At 35.6% G+C, this 18,730-nt stretch overlaps 1 protein-coding gene across 6 annotated transcripts in view; it reads left to right on the top strand.

Annotated features, from left to right (window-relative positions):
* Window positions 1–18,730, top strand: part of DPYD (dihydropyrimidine dehydrogenase) — an 833,169-nt gene that overhangs the window by 37,595 nt on the left and 776,844 nt on the right. For 5 of the 6 annotated variants that reach the window (XM_059138489.1, XM_059138490.1, XM_059138487.1 and 2 more), the window contains exon 2: window positions 3,750–3,860. The exons of the other annotated variant lie outside the window; for it this stretch is intronic. In XM_059138489.1, coding sequence (XP_058994472.1) covers window positions 3,750–3,860 — 111 coding nt within the window. The remainder of the gene's footprint in view (window positions 1–3,749; window positions 3,861–18,730) is intronic. 6 annotated transcript variants of the gene reach the window in all.

The following is an 18,730-nucleotide window of genomic DNA, read 5'->3' as shown; positions in this document are numbered from 1 at the left end:
AATGTTTGTCACAATATCTACCTGTAAAAAATGCATCTTTGTATTCATCAGCTTGAATTAATGTATGAGATTAGTAATGGCTCGAGGCTAAATAATGACAAAAAAACATTTATTTTATAATAAGAAAGTATTTTTAACTTTTTTGTATAAAAATGATGTTATATTTTCTAGTATTGGCTCTTACTAATATGTTGTTTTATCATTATTTCATCATAAGGAATGAGTCATTTAAAACCATAAAACTAATAGCTCTACTTGATGTTTGTTGTCCAGAAAACCTAGACATCTAAATTGGTAGATTCTGAAGAAATTTCATGTCTGTCATATATAGGAATTGCTAAAAATAATCATCATTTATATTGGGCTAATAAATTAAGTTCCAGTGATGTTTATTAGGGTGAATATAGTACACAGTGAAATCTGCTGAACGTAGAATTTAGTGACTATTTGATAACAGCTTTATTGAGGTATAATTCACATACTGTACAATTCACTCACACAAAGTATAGAATTCAAAAGCTATTCGTCTATTCATAGAGTTGTGTTGCCATCCCCACCCTCAGTTTCATCACCCCAAAAGGAAACCAAGTACCCTTTGTCAGTTTCTTCATTTCCCCCTAGTTCCCCCTTCCCTGGCAAGCACAGTCTGTTATCTGTTTCTGTATATTTACCTACTCTGGACATTTTATATAAATGAAGTCATACAATATGTGCTATTTTATAACTGGGCTCTCTCAGCTTAATGTTAACTATGTTCATCTATGTTGTCTGTGAATTTCCCAAATTTCTTTCATTATTGATATTTGATTCCATTCTATTATGGTTGGAGAACTACTTTGTATGGTTTTAAAAATTTATTGAGGCTTGTTTTATGGCTTAGGTTATGGTCCATCCTAGAGAATGTTTTGTGTATACCTGAGAAAAATGTGCATTCTGCTGTTGTTGGGTAGAATGTACTATATAGATAAAGTTTTTTTTGTGTGTGTTGAATTTCACACCTGCTCCCTCTGGAGGGGGTTTCTGTTGTTTGCTTTTTTTCTTGTGTGGATCACATAATCCTGTTTCTTTGAATGTCTTATAATTTTTTTTTTATCGAAAAGTAAACATTTTAGATAAAACACTATATTCTGGATATTAACCACCTCCTCTCAAAGATGGGCCTTATTGGTGTTTGCCTATTTGTTTAGTGACTTGATGGACTATTTTTGGGAAGTTTCTTTCCCCTGAGGTGTGAACTTCTGATTGTACTTGCATAGGATGAAGTCTTGAGCTTGTGTACAATTACTCTGGGATACTAGTGGTTTTATCAGGGCTCTATATGCCTTGTCTCCTTTTGTTGTTGTTTTGTTTTTGTTGTTCAACTGCTCACCTCTATTGGTATTACACCCAGCTCTTGGTTTTCATTGTTGGCTGATTGTTCTATTATTTTTGACAGTGCTCTGGGATATAGATTGTTCCACAGTGTAAGTCAATTAAATTTGGGCCCCTTGCAGGGATAGTTTTTGAAGTGAGTCTTTGAGGTTTCCTGTGACCTTAGGGGAGCTGTTCTTAACCATTTCTTTTTGTGGTTCTCTGTGGTAAACTATCTGCTTTATGATTTAGTTGATTGCTCTCATGAAGCTGTCACCCTCCTCTTGTTTGCCATGAAACTATTTATTGTTTTGGGAGTAACCATAGGCTTGAACTTTCCTACCTACTGATTCTAATAAAGTCAATTTCTTATGGCATGCTTCTTGTGCTGTGAAAAGTCTCTAAGCCACAGCTACAGAGCTAGGGGTGGTTTTAGTGGCCTGTTTCTTTCAGATTGACACTCTTGCTGTATGTGTAGAGTATGAGTATGGGCAGTAGCTTCTGATCTCAGTTTGCTTCTCCTGGTATATTAATTCCAAATAGTGAGCAAGTTGAGATGAGGGTGATCAGGACCCCTGCGTTATTGGTATGCTGTTCCTCAGGTAGAGCCTCTGTTCTATGAATGGGAACAGGGTGAACCAAGGTAGCTCCTGACATCTCAGCTGCACTTTGTGGAGTTTAGTAGCTGTATAATGGATGGGGAGAAGGGTGTGAGTGGGAGGAGTTGGGGGTGAGAAATACTAATAGTCTGCCCTTCTCTGAGACATACCACAATTGGAAGCTGGGGCAGATGGACCCTTGTGTTCTTGGCTGCACTCTCTTGAGGTGGAATTTCTGTCATGCTGAGAGGGGAGCATGAGGGGTGGGGTGGACAGGTCATCCCTCCAATATACCTTCACTATTACCAAGTTTTAGTAGGTTTTTCTTGAAATAACTGTTTCTTCAATTGCTATTTGACTTTAGCACGACTTCTGGAGATCTTAAAGGGCTCTTATTTTTGCTAATTTTTATCAGTATGTTTGTTTTGCTGGGGAATTGATCTGCAGAGGTTTTCATACCACCCCATTCTAGAAGATCTCTAGTGGTTTTCTTTTATTTATTTTTTTTAAAGATTTTTAAAAAAATTTTATTTATTTGACAGAGAGAGATCACAAGTAGAGAGGCAGACAGAGAGAGAGAGAGAGGGAAGCAGGCTCCCTGCTGAGCAGAGAGCCGGATGTGGGGCTCGATCCCAGGACCCTGAGATCATGACCTGAGCCGAAGGCAGCAGCTTAACCCACTGAGCCATCCAGGCGTCCCTCTAGTGGTTTTCTTTTAAATGCTTAAGACAGGACTTTGAGGGGCACCTGGGTGGCTCAGTGAATTAAAGCCTCTGCCTTCAGCTCAGGTATGATCCCAGGGTCCTGGGATTGAGCCCCACATTGGGCTCCCTGCTCAGAAGGGAGCCTGCTTCCCCCCTCTCTTCTGCCTGCCTCTCTGACTACTTGTGATCTCTGTCTGTCAAATAAATAAATAAAATCTTAAAAAAAAAAAAAAGACAGGACTTTGAAATTCATTCTTTATTGAGTTATTCAGGTGCCATTTAATGTATTTGCACATGTGGTTAAAAAGGTTTTGTCTTCTACTTTTATGCTTCACAAAGTCACAGTAAAATATAGACTTTATTTTTGGATGAATTTGAATATAAGCTTAATAATGAGAAGAACTTATGTTCTAAGTCAGTCCCTTCTGCATATTAATTATGAGATCTCAAGTGGGTAACCTAAACACCGTGAATCTATTTGCTCATCCAAAATTTTGAAATAATAACTATTATTAGGTTAAATTGGGTACTGCATGTGAAAGCAGTTTGTAAATTCTAAAAACTTAAAATGGAGATTACTGTTATTACAAGTTTAAATGAAATCTCCATCTTTTCTGATCTCATTCTCATGTAAATTCTATGAATAAAATTTATCTTAAGAAGTCTTTAGTATAGTTTGTGTGATTTTTAAATTTTTCATATTATGATCAATATTCTTATAAAATCAACAAGTATATTGCCTAGTAAATGATTACTTTAGATAAGCTTATTGTGGAATTATAATAGCAGAAGGAGAAAACATTTTTAGTATGTCTTTGGGGTGTGTGGGGAAATCCTTAAAATTTTTTTTTTTTAACGATTTTATTTATTTCTCTGACAAACAGAGATCACAGGTAGTCAGAGAGAGAGAGAGGAGGAAGCACGCTCCCCACTGAGAGCCTGATGCAGGGCTCGATCCCAGGACCCCGGGATCATGACATGAGACGAAGGCAGAGGCTTTATTTAACCCACTGAGCCACCCAGGCGCCCCCTTAAATTTTCATTTTTTTAAATGTTGCCAATATATATGATTATACATTGTTTTTGCTGTCTTCAGAGTATCCTGGCTTTAAATCCTCGAACGCAAACTCATGCAACGCTGCGTTCCACTTCAGCCAAGAAAGTAGACAAGAAACATTGGAAAAGAAATCCTGATAAAAACTGCACTGTAAGTACAACTGATAGATGATTTCACACTGAAAAAGATCTCATATATTATAGGACACGATTCTACATATACTTTGAAATACAATTAAAAATGTGTAAAGTACAGCTATAATTTTTTCATATTTTAAATACTTTATATTTAAAAAATTTCAAAAATGTCTTTTATTCCTTAAAAATCTATTGAAACATCTAAAAAATTATATGGATTTAGTGTGGTGCCAAAATTTATTTTCTTAAAACTCTATAAGATTTCTTTTTAAATTGTTTTGTAAAATCAAAAACACAAGAAACAATGTGTTGGCAAGAATGTAGAGGAAAAGGAACCCTCTTGCACTGTTGGTAGAAGTGCAGACTAGTACAGGCACTGTGAAGAGTATGGAGGTTTCTGAAACAAAGAATAATGGAATTATTATAGATCCAGTAACTCCACTACTGTGTATTTACCCAAAGAATATGAAAACACTAATTTGAAAAGATACATACACCCCTATGTTTATTGCAACATTATTTACAATAGTCAAACTATGGAGAAAGCCCAAGTGTCTGTTGATAGATGAATGGATAAAGGGAATGTGGTGTATATAAACAATGGAATATTTATTATTCAACCCTAAAAAAGAATGAAATCTTGCCATTTGCAATGACATGGTGAGAGCTAGAGAGTATAGTGCTAAGCAACATAAGTCAGTTGGAAAAAGACAAATGCCATGTGATCTCACTCATATATGGAATTTAAGAAACAAAACAAACAAGCAAAGGAAAAAAGGGCAAACCAAAAACCAGACTCTTAACTTTTGAAAACAAACTCATGGTTCCCAGATGGGAGATTGATGGGTGGGGAGGAGGTAAAATAGGTGATGCAGATTAAAGAGTATATTTATCATAATGAAAAAAGCTTAATTAAAACCTTTAAAAATTGTTTTGTATAATAACACAAGGACACAGTAGTGTTTCCATATTACAGATATAGTTCAACTGAAGAAGAATACATTGGTATATACAGACTGTTGTAGGATAATGCCTTTGGGGAATATATGAACAGTATTTGGGGGACACTGTGAACATTGAATATTTCAAAGTGAGGTACAGGAGCAAAAATGTCTGAGATTACTGGTGGCTGAAATGTTATTTAGCTGATCCTATGAGGTTACATTAGTCTGGCACTTGGAAGCCATACATGGGGATTAAGTACAACCTTGAAGGCAGTGTTTAAAATACCATTTTAGGGGGTATACATTTGTAAATTAGGAAAGCGATTTCCTTTTTACCCAATTTCTCAAAATTAATTTCCCCAAAATTAATTTTCTCAGGTCAGTTAGTGAAACAATTAATAGCACAAGTTTATTTGCATTGGCCTTTTTAGTGCTTTGCTTATACTGTCTAATGTAATGATTCTAGTTTATTTTTTATGTACTTCTTTCTTCCTTACATATTAACTCTTTGATGATGGAAATTGAACTATGTGTACAGATGTGTATGTATGTATTCATGTGATTTTTAAATTTTTTTTTTGTCACTGAGCACTCAGCAAAGGTTTTTAAATGAAAAAAGGAAATAGAAATACAAAGAGACAATGCAACTTGAGGTGATAACACAGCCACTTAGTAGCAAACCTGAATTTGGAGTTCACTTTTTTTTTGTACCATTTGGGTGAGTTTTGCTTTCCACCATGTGGTCTCTGAAAGGAGACTAGTGTGATCCAAATTAGATCATTAGATCAAGTAAGAGAGTGACTCTACGGCATGATCATTTTTTTTTTTTAAGATTTTATTTATTTGTAAGGTTTATAAGGTTTATTCTTATATAAATATAAGGTTTATTCTTATATAAATATAAGATTTATTTATATGTAAGGACAGACAGAGATCACAAGTAGGCAGATAGGCAGGCAGAGAGAGAGGAAGGGAAGCAGGTTCCCTGCTGAGCAGAGAGCCCGATGTGGGGCTTGATCCCAAGATTCTGGGATCATGACCTGAGCTGAAGGCAGATGGTTAACCCACTGAGCCACCCAGGCACCCCTCTAAGGCATGATCTTTTATTATGATGTGACTAAAGAAGTCATGTAAATTTTAAATTTAGAAAACCCTCAAAGATTATTAAGTCTAAATCATTTTAAAGGTATGAGAACTCTGATCCAGAAAAATTATATGACTTCTTTTCCAAGGTCGCATTTATATATTATTAAGCTATGTATGGTAAACATATGTTTATATATATGTATACATGTATACATACATACATACAATACATGTATGTATGTACTGAGAAACCTTTATTGAGAAAGAATAAGGTTTTACTGAGAAAGAGAGGCTTTCTTTGTTATCATTTTTATTACTTTTATTTTATGAAAATTAGCATTTTGTTCTAAAATATTAAGCTGTAAACTGTTTCATTTTACCATATGTGTGTACATACAAATAATATATAATATTACATATAAATATATGTTATTTTTATTTTTATAAATATAAAAAACAAAAATATATAAAAATAGAAAAGTATTTCATTTTTATATTTTATTTTATGTTATTTATATAATATATAAATATAAACTTTATATATATATATATGTATATAAATTATTGGCAAAGATGCAGTGAGATGGGTTTTCTCCATTCAGTATATATTGGCACAAATTCTGAGAAAAGCAGTTTGACAGTATCTTTGACAATATTCATTAACACCTGTGTTTAGTTTGCTAGGGCTGCCGTAACAAAGTACCATTAATTGGTGGCCTAAAGAACAGAAATTATCAATGTTCTGGAGGCTAGAAATCTGAGAGGGTGGTTTTCTTCTGAGGCTTTTCTGCTGCTTTTTCCTTGTGTATTCATGTGGTCTTTTTCTCTGTATGTCCCAATGTCCACATTTTCTCTAATAATGACATTAATCATGTTAGATTAGGGTCCTGCCTAATGAACTCGTTTTTATTCAGTTACCTCTGAAAAGACTATCTCCAAATACACTTACACTGTGAGGTACTGGAGGTTAGGACTCTAACATATGAATTTGTGGGGGACATAATTACGTCCATAACAGTATCTTTAAATTATCACTTACAACCCAATAATTCATCTTCTAGTAAACTATTCTAAACAAAGAACTAGGTATGTAGGTAAAGAAATAAGTGGAAAGAAATTTATCCCTATGTTACTTATTTGGTAGAGAAAAATGTGGGAGAAAACCCACTGAATTGCATCCAATGAGTTGTGGTTAAATAAATTAGGGCAGATCCATTCAGTGGAAAATTGTGCAATTGTGGAAATTTTTTTAAAATAATAATCTGGAAAAATACAATCTATATTACAAGGAAAAGTCATGAACATTATATTTAAGAATGGTTGTGTGCAGTTACACACACACACACACACACATACACACACACCAAGACACATAGAAAAAGAAAATATAATGGAATGTTAATAGTGATTAGCTTTGTTTTGTTAGTACTTCTGTTTGCTTCAAGTTTTCTATGATAAGCAAGTATTAGTGGAAAATCATCTAATCATCTCAATTTGTAAGATCAGTTTTATTGGTCTGAGTTTATACCATTTTGAAAATTCTATTTGACACACTTGTATTAAAAAAGAGCAGTGAAATTCATACCCAAAGTGGAACGATAGAGCTAGGTTTGAAAGTTATCCTCAGTGAAGTTAAAGAATGTAATTCCTTTCCTTTTCATTAGTATGCTCTTTGTGTTTGCATGAAGAATTGATTAAAAGTATAACCAAAAGATATGATTTATATTTTAATATGTAAATTTTCATACTTATGTGTTATAATCACTCATCAAAATTAAAAAACCTTATGTGTATATAAAGCAAACATAAGATTTTGAAAGGTAGAGAGAAAGTCACCTACCTAGAGAAATGCAACCTAAAGAATGAAATAGTAGTGAGTTCCCTGGATTCCTTTTTTCTGCATTTATCCCAGTCTTGGTAAGGAGTGCTCAGCTGGGTCAGTCAGTAGAGCATCTGACTCTTGATCTTGGGATCATTCATTGAAGCCCCACATTGGGTGTAGAGCTTACTTAAATTAATTAATTAATTAAATTTAAAAGTAAAAATAAATCAAACATCTGTTTTGGGAAAAAAATGGAAATAGTAAAATAGATAAATAAAATGAAAAAATATCCCAGTCTTGGAGCTAAAGAAATTGGAGAACCGGCAGTGATAACTGTGTGTGCATGGATGCACACACCCACCCACCTACACACACACCCACAAACACACACACACACAAGTCCGAACAAAACTCTGCTCTCTCTAACTAAAATAACAGGGAAGGAACAGTCTAGCAAGACCAAAACCCTTCAGATAGTAATTTCTCTACTCTAGCCAAACACAGCAAGAAAAACTGTGAACCAAATACCTGGCCTGGGTGGAAAGATTAGGGAGCCAGTACTTTGATCCCCATTAGCTAGCTAGTAACCGAGTGGGTCCATATCTCCACTCACCTGTGTGATGTCAGTGGAGAGACCACTGGACTTCTGCTCCTATCCAGAGGAAGAGAAGAAAGAGGGAAGGGCTCAAAAATGCTAGAAAGGAAATAAAGGGTAAAAACTTCCCAATTTGGCAGGAAATTTAAACTTATAGATTCAAAAACCCAAGTGAAACCCAAAGAAATCTATAGCAAGATATGTCATAATTCAGCTCCCGAAAACTAAAGACAAAGACAATATCCTGAAGGAGGTCAGCCTACTCGCTTCAAGGCAGGGACAAGAACTCTTGTGGGCTATTATGTTCCTGAGCCTTGCCCAGTTGCTCTGGCTATGACTAGACAGTATCATTGACTGCATCCTTGCTCTGCAAGTTTCCCTCCTTCCCACCCTGCTTTACCCCTCTTATACTTTTCCTCAGTAGGACTTACCGTAAATCACCTGTACGCAAATCCCTGTCTCAAATTATGCTTTTAGGGAAAATCAATTTAAATTGCTAGACAAACAGTCAAATCTTGGGGTATTAATGAGCAGCGCTTGATACAAAAAGTCTCCTTCTCCTTCCTAAAATATTTTCTTTCTCTTCGATTGCAGGACATCAGACTCCTTTATTAAGCATTTCCTTGGCTTCTTTGTTCATCTTCTCACCCCTGAATATTAGAGTGCCCAAGGCTTAGATCATTCTCTCTCTTTCCAAGGCTCATTATGTTGGTGATCTCATTTTTTCTCTTCACTTTAAATGCTGTCTATATCCAGACTCTTATCACCTCTCACCACCTTCACCACTACCAACGTTTCTAAGCCCGTACCATTATCTCTCATCTGGTTTGTTTCAATAGCCTTGAAACAGTTTCTGTGCTTACGCCTTTCCTGGTAGAATCTTGTCTTAATACACATGAGAAATCCTTTTAAAATTCCTGTGCTCAGAATCTTTCAGTGGTTTTTCAGCTCACATGGAGTTTGCACCATTTCCTTTGTACAGTTGTCACCTCAGCAAGACCTTCTCCAGCCACTTTATTTAGAACTCTAAGACTGCCCCATTCTGAGCTCTCTTTAGACTTATCTACCTAATTTTTCTTCTAGCGCTTATTACTGATATACTCTGTTTTTCATTCACTAATTTATTTTTTGTCTTTTTCCACTGGAATATAAAGTCCAAGAGGGCAGTGATTTTTGTGTTTTGTTCATCGTGTGTTCTGTTTCATAATCTGTGTTCCCAGTTTCTAGAACACCTGGTGCTCACTAAATATCTGTTGAAAGAATGCATGAATGAATATGACCATTCTTTTATGTTTTCCTTATATATTAGACATAAGAATTACATTTTTCTTGTATAGTGCTGTACAGTTTCGAGAGTACCTTTGCATATTACATTTGGTTTTTACCACGATGTGAATGGACAACTCAAATTTGTCTCCTTGTTTTATGGATGAGGCTGAAAATGCTAAATGATTTACTTAAGCTTTTTGAAATCACTTAGTGTTGCAGCCAGATTTAGAATTCAGGTCATCTGGATCTAATGCATCTTCTTCAGGATATCACCTAGCTTCTTTAGGAAAGACAAGTAAGGATATTGGAATAGAATCATCAAAGTAAGAAAAATATGGGTTGTAGTGGTTGTCCAATTTTTTTTTAACCAATAATCTTATATCATTTCTGAAGATAGCCAAAGAGATCATTTTCAGCTTAATTGCTGACCACCAAATACAAAGGTGTTATTTATCTATGCTTATTTTGTTTCATTTTCTAACGATTTTGCTTTGGCTTTACAATTTTGTTTTGATTTAGTTCAGATGATCACTGACTTATCACTCTTTGCATATGTGCATCAGGGTTGTGGGTTGTGTTTCTTTAAATTCCCAGGGAAGAAGTTTTTCTTGAGATTGCATAGTGTTCTGTCCCTATACGCCTTTCTTTTAAAGAAGTCCATTTGGTCCTAAAAACAACCATATTTCAGGCCCTGTACTGAATGGCACTTAGAGATGAATAAATTACAAATTATAGTCTAAAATTGTCTATTAAAATAGATGTAGGTTTAGTTTTGGTAAACAATTTTTTTAAAAAAATTATTTTATTTTTTTTAAAGATTTTACTTATTTATTTGACAGCCAGAGATCACAAGTAGACAGAGAGGCAGGCAGAGAGAGAGAGAGGAGGAAGCAGGCTCCCTGCTGAGCAGAGAGCTTGATGTGGGGCTTGATTCCAGGACCCTGGGATCATGACCTGAGCTGAAGGCAGAGGCTTTAACCCATTGAGCCACCCAGGTGCCCCAATAAACAAATTTATAGGGTTCTTAGAAGACAGGCATTTGTTTGACCTGTAAAAGAGCACTGCGAATGGAAATTCTGAATTTTTTTTTTTTAACCCAGGAATTTCTTCCCTTGGCAGTTTGATATCATTCTAGTACTAATTGGAAATTCTGAATTCAGTAGGGGATTTAAACTGGCAAATGTGTTTATACTGGTTAATGAAGCACGAAGCAGTTATTTCCAGTATTTTTTAAGCAGGTGTTCTATAACTGCTGTTTATTTTTGCCATTTTAAAAAATGTTGAACTGTCCTAATTGCATAAATATTTTGCACTCATTTTCCATTAGCAATTTTTGAAGATCCGAAAATGTTACGAATCAGAAAACTCGGTGAGAATAAAAAGGGAAGGCAGTTAAAGACAGCCAATTATTAGACATCCTATCCAGGATTCCGCTATTGAATGGTAGAATCAGAGGTTGCACTCATGTAGTCTGGCACCAGAACTTTTTAAGTAAAACTATGTAAAAATTAATCACTGACTTTTTTTTTTCATTCTAAGAAATGACCACAGTAATATATAGGTTTTCATAAATTATTACTGTTTTCCTGTGTAAGGTTCACAATCTTGTCACTATTTTTGTTTGTTTTATATATGTTTTTTGATAATGGGCCACCATTGTGTCACTTTTCACAGTGGAATGAAGATGGACTTGACATAGACCTTGCCAAGAAGTTCTCACATTCTTTTTGAAATGTCAATAAATAACAATAGTACTCTTTCAAAGGAAGAATCACGAAGGAGTTTTAATTATCACTGTGATTCGGTCAAATTTGCCTTTGGCTGAATTTGTCTAACTTTCATAATAGAAGATGGATTTAACAAGGAAGATGGGAGGCAAGATTCAGATTATTGTAGAAGGCTAGTGGACAAAAGAAGACAGCACAGTGGGTGAGTAGGAGAGTGGATAAACTTGAATATATTTAGGACATGTCTCAGTCTGCTTGGGCTACAATAGCAAAAACATCAGACTGGTGGCTTAAACAACAGACATTTAATTCCCACACTTCTGTATGCTGGGAGGTCTAACCTGTCAGAGCACTGGCAGATTTGGTGTCTGGTGAGGGCCTGCTTCCAGGTTGATAGATGACTCATATAGCAAATGGGATGAGAGAGCTTTTTGGGGTCCCTTTTATAAGGGCACTAATCCCATTCATGTGGTCTTCACCTTGATGACCTAATCACCTCTAATATGCCTCATCTCTTCATATCATCACACTGGGGGGTTAGAACTTCAATATATGAATTCTGAGTGGGGGGGGAACACAAACCTTCAGTTTATAACAGGAGGTAAAATAAATATGACTTGTGAGTTTACTTTATATGTGCATTTAGTTGTTTATAAGATAAATTGAGACAGAAATCACGAGTTCAGTTTGTGATCTTTTGTTTCTTGTAATATCCCTTGTGGTAGCTCAGTAAAATGATTCAGGAAAGGAGATGAAGAATTTTCAGTCATCAGAGTATATATGGGTATAAAGGCCTGCATATAGAGTTATCCACGTAGAGTGTGGAGAGTGGGAAGAGTTTGAATCTTAGATCTTTGAGACTTTGGGTGTGGTTAGAGAGAAACAAGTGAGGCACTGACTTGAGGTACAAAATATAAGGGGCATCAAAAGACTTTGTAAGCAAGACAAATAATACCAAAACATATAAAACATGTATATAGGAGCGTACCTCTTTCCTTTTGCCTCAGGCTCTGGTGTGGCTTAGCATGACCCTGAAAAACATGATGACAAGAGCAGTGGAGATGAGAATTTAGTTAAGTAGCACCATGTGGGATGAGATTCGAGAGCCATGAAAGAATCATGAGAGAGTTCCTACAAAGAAGGACAGGTCAATGTGTTTTCCCTCTAATACATGATTTCCAAATGTAGTTGTTTTTTATATTTTGGAAATTATCCTTATGGTTTACTTTGTGTGCCAGGGTCCATTTTTTTTTTTTTTCTCAAGCTTGCATGACTATTAAGGGACAAAAACACACATAGTTAATATAGTCATCACTTAACCTCATTTAGAAAGAAAAGTGGAATCATTCTTGCTTCGATAACCAGCTACCTGGCTCTGTTAAACTTGACATAAACTGCAGGTCCCAGTGTTGATACATAGCAAATTCACAATATGAATTTTTTTTTTAAACTCCAAAGTTAAACGAATTTTTGACCAGATGCACAGTAAGAAAGCCATCCCTGTTCTACCCTCACCTCTTCTTATACCATATTTTGAAACAACTTCTTAAGCTTGAGCTTGCATGCCTGATTGCTGACAATAGCAGTCTTCCAAAAATAGACCCAGTGCCTGAAGGAGTTTCTGAAATAAAATAAAATAAAACAACCAAAACCAAGTTTCTTTGCCATTTAATGCCTTCTTCAATAGGTAAAAAAATGCATTGTTTGTATAGAGAATACAAGTATCAGACTAGAAACTCAGGCATATAGGAAATATAACCTTTCTTTTTCTGTAACCAAACTGAGTTTTTGTTTTGAGCTTTTTCAGAGTTGAAATTTAGTCATTGTCACTTTCAGGATTTTTGTCCCCGCTGGTCTCCTTGCCCCTCCTTAGTACTCTGGGCTAACATCTGACTTCCATGGAATTTGGTGACAAGTGTGGTAGATGAGGTGAGCCCAGCTGATTCTTCATTATGTATTTCCATTAATAGCCAGTCATGGCGGATGTGGAGTCATCCTTCATTCTCACCAGATCTGTTTCTGTTCCCCACCTCTGTGCTACTTTTAAGTCACTCTTGAATGCATGACAGTTACTTCTAATATTCCACTCAATACTGGGGCTCAGGAAACTTCACAGTCTAGTCACCTCCTCCCAGGGCTTCATCATAGCTTCTCTAGCTCATGATCTCCAAGTACCTTTACCATCCCCCTATGTCTAACCTGAGTTGCTAAGCAATGATCCTTTTTTTCCTGGGATCTACCAAAATTTCTGGGCCCTCCCCTTTTCGATCTTGCCTTTCCATTCTTAAAATATTTATATAGTTTATATGAAAAGGTAAGAGTGGAGATAAAAATTTACTTTTAACTCATCACACATTTCCTTCTAAATCCATTGTCAACCATTCGGATTCTTTCAGAGTCCTTGAAAAGCTGACTTCCAACATCTTAAGTCTCAGAAAAACTCTCTTTATCCCATTGATTTCAGTAGTCTTATCTTTTTCTTCAAGAAATGAAAACCGTTGGCCTCACTGCCTAATGTGCACATTTTAGGAGGAAGAGAAATTATGGTAAAACTTTCCTATCCCATGAAGTCTGATTTTGAATTTGGATTTAACAGAATTGATGGTTATCTCCCATTCTCCATCCAGCAGGTTCTCAAATGAGGTCAGTCCAGGGTGGGGAGAGAGGGTGGAGTAAGTTTCTATTTTGGGTCAGAGAAAGTAAGAAAGAAGGGTTAAAACAGGCACATGGGGCACTTGGGTGGCTTGGTTGTTGGAGCATTGGACTCTTGTTTTCAGCTCAGGTCATGATCTCATGGTCTCAAAATCAAGCCCATGTTAGACTTAGTGGGGAGTCTGCTTGAGACTCTCTCTAAAATTAAAAAAAAAAAAAAAAAAAAAAAAGACAGGTAAGGCCATTTAAAATCCCATGTTGGGAAACTTAGATGGTATTTGCAAGACTCTGAAAGTGAGTACCTCCTTAAATTTTGTGCCATTGATGCCTCACTTTCCTCACTGTAATACTGACCCAGAAAACAGCTGCAAATCAAAGGACTTGTATTGCTCTGGAGGTACCAGCAGGACCTAGGGATGTTCCCATGAATGCTTAAACTTGGGTCGCAACTGGCAACCAGCAATAGAGACTCAGATGGCTTTGGATGTCACAGGTAGCCCCAGAATTCCAGGCTGGCTAACTGAGTGGGCTTGTCCGGTCATTACCTTAACTTCAGAGTAAAGCTACCACACGTTATGTATTACTGGATTTTTTGGAACCATTAATCTGATAGGTACCAGTTTACCACTTATAAGAACAGTTATCCTGCTACATGCATTGAGAGCATTGTAATGAATTAGAAAAAATATATAAGTTTATTTTTAGATAAGTATATTTTAAGTGATCTTTATTGGGCAATCTTTTCCATACTTCTAAGAGAGGTTATAAGTTATCATGATATAAATTTAGTAATTAATTTTATGTGTGTTAGAATAGACATTAATTTGAAGAAACTATTTGATTCTTTAAAGAAAATACAAATTTAAAGTTTAGCAGAGGGAAAAATATACAGTGACATGTGATTAACTAAAAATCCTCTGTCAAAGAGTATAAACATTTAAGTAGAAGAGGAATTCTGAGCCTAAAATCTTGGCTGGTGGTCATTTAGACATATGTAGACTTTGTAATTTTGGAATTAGGGTGGGATCTTTTGACACATAACCAGTATTTATTTTAAAATAATAAAATATATTACTCATGGGAAGTCTTAAAGTCTAGTTATGAATTCAAAAGGGGAATTTTGAGCCATTTCCATTTCTTTAAGAATATGAAGTATACCCTGAATCAGTAGTTAAAATATGAAATATTGATTAATTTTTGTTGTCTGTATATGAGATATGAACTCTTAAAAACATTTTCTGAATATTTTTGGACATGAATCCGATGGCTGGAAATAAGTTACTTTTCATAGCAGTGAGCCCTCTTAAAGAATTAAAGTGTCACATTTTTCTATATTCCAATACTACTACAGAGCAGTTTTCTGCCTAATTTTAAGAATTACATAATATAAATATTTGCATAGAATCGGCCTTGTACAGTTCCATTAATTACAAAATTAATGGCAGACCTACTTACTATATGCCTGCCACTGTGAAAAGTGGTGGGGAAAGGGACAAACACTTTTCTTGCCCTGACAACTTACAGTCTTTTTCACAGGCATTAAAGTCATTCACAATCAGGCCTTGCAGGTGTAGTTAATGATGGGAATTACAGCTGTGGAATCTGGTCTCAGTATTCAAGGCTGGCCTCCCTGAGAAACCAGAATTTAATATGAAAATACAGATGGAGGTGGAAGACAAGAAGAAGGGGGATCCCACTAGAATGGAAAACATATACGGAAAGATTGAGATGAGAGAGCATACTGAACCCAGGTCCTGAAGCAGCTTCAGTACTGCATGGCTGAAGTGTAATGTGAAGATATGTACCAAGTAGTGAGAAGAGATCAGCAAAGACTAGTACATGTAACAATAACACTGATAACGATGGAGATTATATTAATAATTATATTTATTGAGAAGTTCTGTAGTCTGGTGATTTCATTATAAGAAGTGCATGTCATCAGGTTAGGAAAGCAGAGTCTTTGCGGCATGCTGTAATTTAGTTTTGTCACATATTAGGTTCTCTCTGTGTGTGTATGTGTTTTCTTGGTGCTTCATTCTATGCTAGTATTGTCAGAGCTTTATTCTGCAGGCAGAAGTATGTAATAAAATGTTAATTGACTAAAAAGAAGAAAAGTGTTAACTCTTGATTTCCTGAGGCTGTTACGAGAGAGCTTTGCTTTAATTATTTATTTCACACTGATCACAACTTTCTCCATATCCATGTGACACACAAATTAAACTCGTTTGTAATTGTCAGCCATCAGCTCTGTTACTTTTATTTTGCTCTTCTTTGTTTGAAATTTTATAATGGTTAAGTGATGGTTCTTTTTCTTTTTCTTTTTTCTTTAACCCACTGAGCCATCCAGGTGCTCCTTCTTTTTCTTTTTGCTTAAACTAACTTTATTGTTGATTAGGATGGAGTGTAGTTACCTAGTCAGGGTTTAAGTGGAACTGGAAAAAACTTCGGGCTAAGTGTAAGGTGTGTTTCTTCAGCTTTGTTAGCAAAAGAAAGAAAACGTTCCCTTTAAAGTGAGCTACCTTACCTTTGAGGTTTTTTTTTTTTTTTTTTTTTTTTAAAGGACAGTGGAACCAAAAAGAATGACCTATCAGCAGAATGATTGGTTAAGAGTGAGCTCCAGAGACAAAATAATTGGTTTCAATGATTGGTTCTGCCATTTACTAGCTGTAAGTTCCGGGGTAAATTCCTTGATCTTCCTGCCTCCATTTCCTCTTCTGGAAAATGAGAATACTAATAGAATCTACCTGATACACTTGCTATTGAAATTAAATGTCTCAATTTGCATAGTATCCTTAGAACTGTGCCTGTTATATATACTCCTCAACAAGTGTTATTGAATCTAATTATTAGCACTGAAACATTGATGCTCCCTGGTCTGCTTCTGTTACTACAGATGTAGGTCCATTATGACAGTAGACACAGAACAGCATAACTAAATGTGGAAAGAACATGGAGAGGTAAGGAACAGGAAGATATTAAGAATGATAAAGAAAAACAGAACATTTCCTATATTGCCCAGAAATATCCTGGCTGCAAATTGTGTGTGTGTTGGAGGAGTGTGTGTAAGAGACAGACAGAAAGAGGGAGAAACAGAAAAAGACGTCGCTTTTTTGAACCTAATAAATGCATAAAGTAGGAATGACTTACTTTTCTGTGAAAAATTTTTTTTTTAAACCACATTTTCCTTTCTCCAAAAATCCTTCAGCACGATGCCTTGGGCTTGCCCAGTTTCATCTGTCTATATGGGTCTGTGTTAACATGGGAACTCTAACCCTAGCTGATTCTTCCTAGGTGAGTCGCTAACCTAAGATGTGCCCCTATCTTAGAATGACTTGAGAATGAGATATTTTCTCTCAATATTTGACAAGGAAGTTTCACTTTGGAGATGTCATGCATATGGATTGCATATTAGTCTATGGCTATTGAGAAGGGATTCAAAAGATCTGGAACCAAACTGATTTGTTTATACAGAAATTCTTTGGATAGTCATAATATTAAACTGGAATTGTATGATGTATTGTAGGTCAATAAGTACTATATAATAAAGCAGATGTGTGTTAAGACTATGTCTATAAAAACAGAATATGTATATTTTAAAAGATATTAATGAAGCATATTACTGTATTTGCAAATAAGAAGTATCTTTGCATATGGGAAAATAGAATGCTCTGAACAAAAGAAATCAGCTAAATTGTCTTTAGAGACTAATAGTATATTTTACCTTTGCAAAACATTTATTTGGTGCTCATAGCAAATAAATATGCGGGTTTTGCTGTTTTCCGAATGGGCATACAATGGCAGCTGTCTTTCTAATCCTTCCCCTATTCAAACACTAATCGGTGGAACCTACGTAGAATGCTAGACTACTGAATAGGTAGACAATGGCAGCAGCGTTTTTAATCACAGTTCTATTCAAGCACTAATCGGAGTGATGATTAAGGGACATTAGAGGGAGCACTTTGACATCTGATCCTTTGAACTGATGTCTGTGCAGGCTGCACTCCACAGAGCTCTCTTGGCCAGACTGATTTCCTTAAATAAAGTGCTGTGATTTGCAATGTAGGAAATATTACATTAGAGCCTATTGAAATGATTAGGAATTGAGGAGCTTTTCTTTCAGTAGGGATTTGGTGTATGCTGTATACTTACAAAACTCAGGACATTAATGTTTCATACATTACTCTGAGTATCAGGGACCATTGAAAAATCGCACGAAAAAGATTCTCTTGTAGTCACACACTCAAAATTGAATATGAATGGAAATATGGAACTCTGCTGTCATAGTCCTCAATTATGGAAGTTTATGAATTTAAAAATATTTGGATTTTCATATAACCCAATCAAGAATCAGCACATCCTAACTGCACTGCATTTCTTATTTTCTTTAAAGCAGAATATTTTTAGTGTTCTGTCTCTTGAGTTGCATTAACAACCAAAAAAAAAAGAAAAATGTGTTATACCCTCTCTGCATTGGTCATGCTTTGGATTCAGTAGTTTTTAATAAGACAGAATGGAATTTTTCTCTTTTTTTCTTTCAGAATTTTTAATATCAATTAGAAATTGTCTGCCCCCTCAAATTGACAGATGTGTAGGTATGGGTTGGAGCTATGTTTGTACCACCTAACTCAGCCCTCAAATCTGGTGGCCTGAATCTGATTGAGAAACTGACCAAAGCCAGGAGAAGCAGAGTGTCCCTGAAAAGGGGGGGGTATGGGGGGGTAAGAGATTTTATTTCATTCTGAACTGTTTAAGCAGGAAACAAAACATTGAAGCCTGGGTGTTGCATGG

Source organism: Mustela lutreola, chromosome 10, assembly GCF_030435805.1.
Source record: "Mustela lutreola isolate mMusLut2 chromosome 10, mMusLut2.pri, whole genome shotgun sequence".
NCBI lineage: Eukaryota > Metazoa > Chordata > Mammalia > Carnivora > Mustelidae > Mustela > Mustela lutreola.
This window is presented reverse-complemented; position numbering and strand designations above follow the sequence as displayed.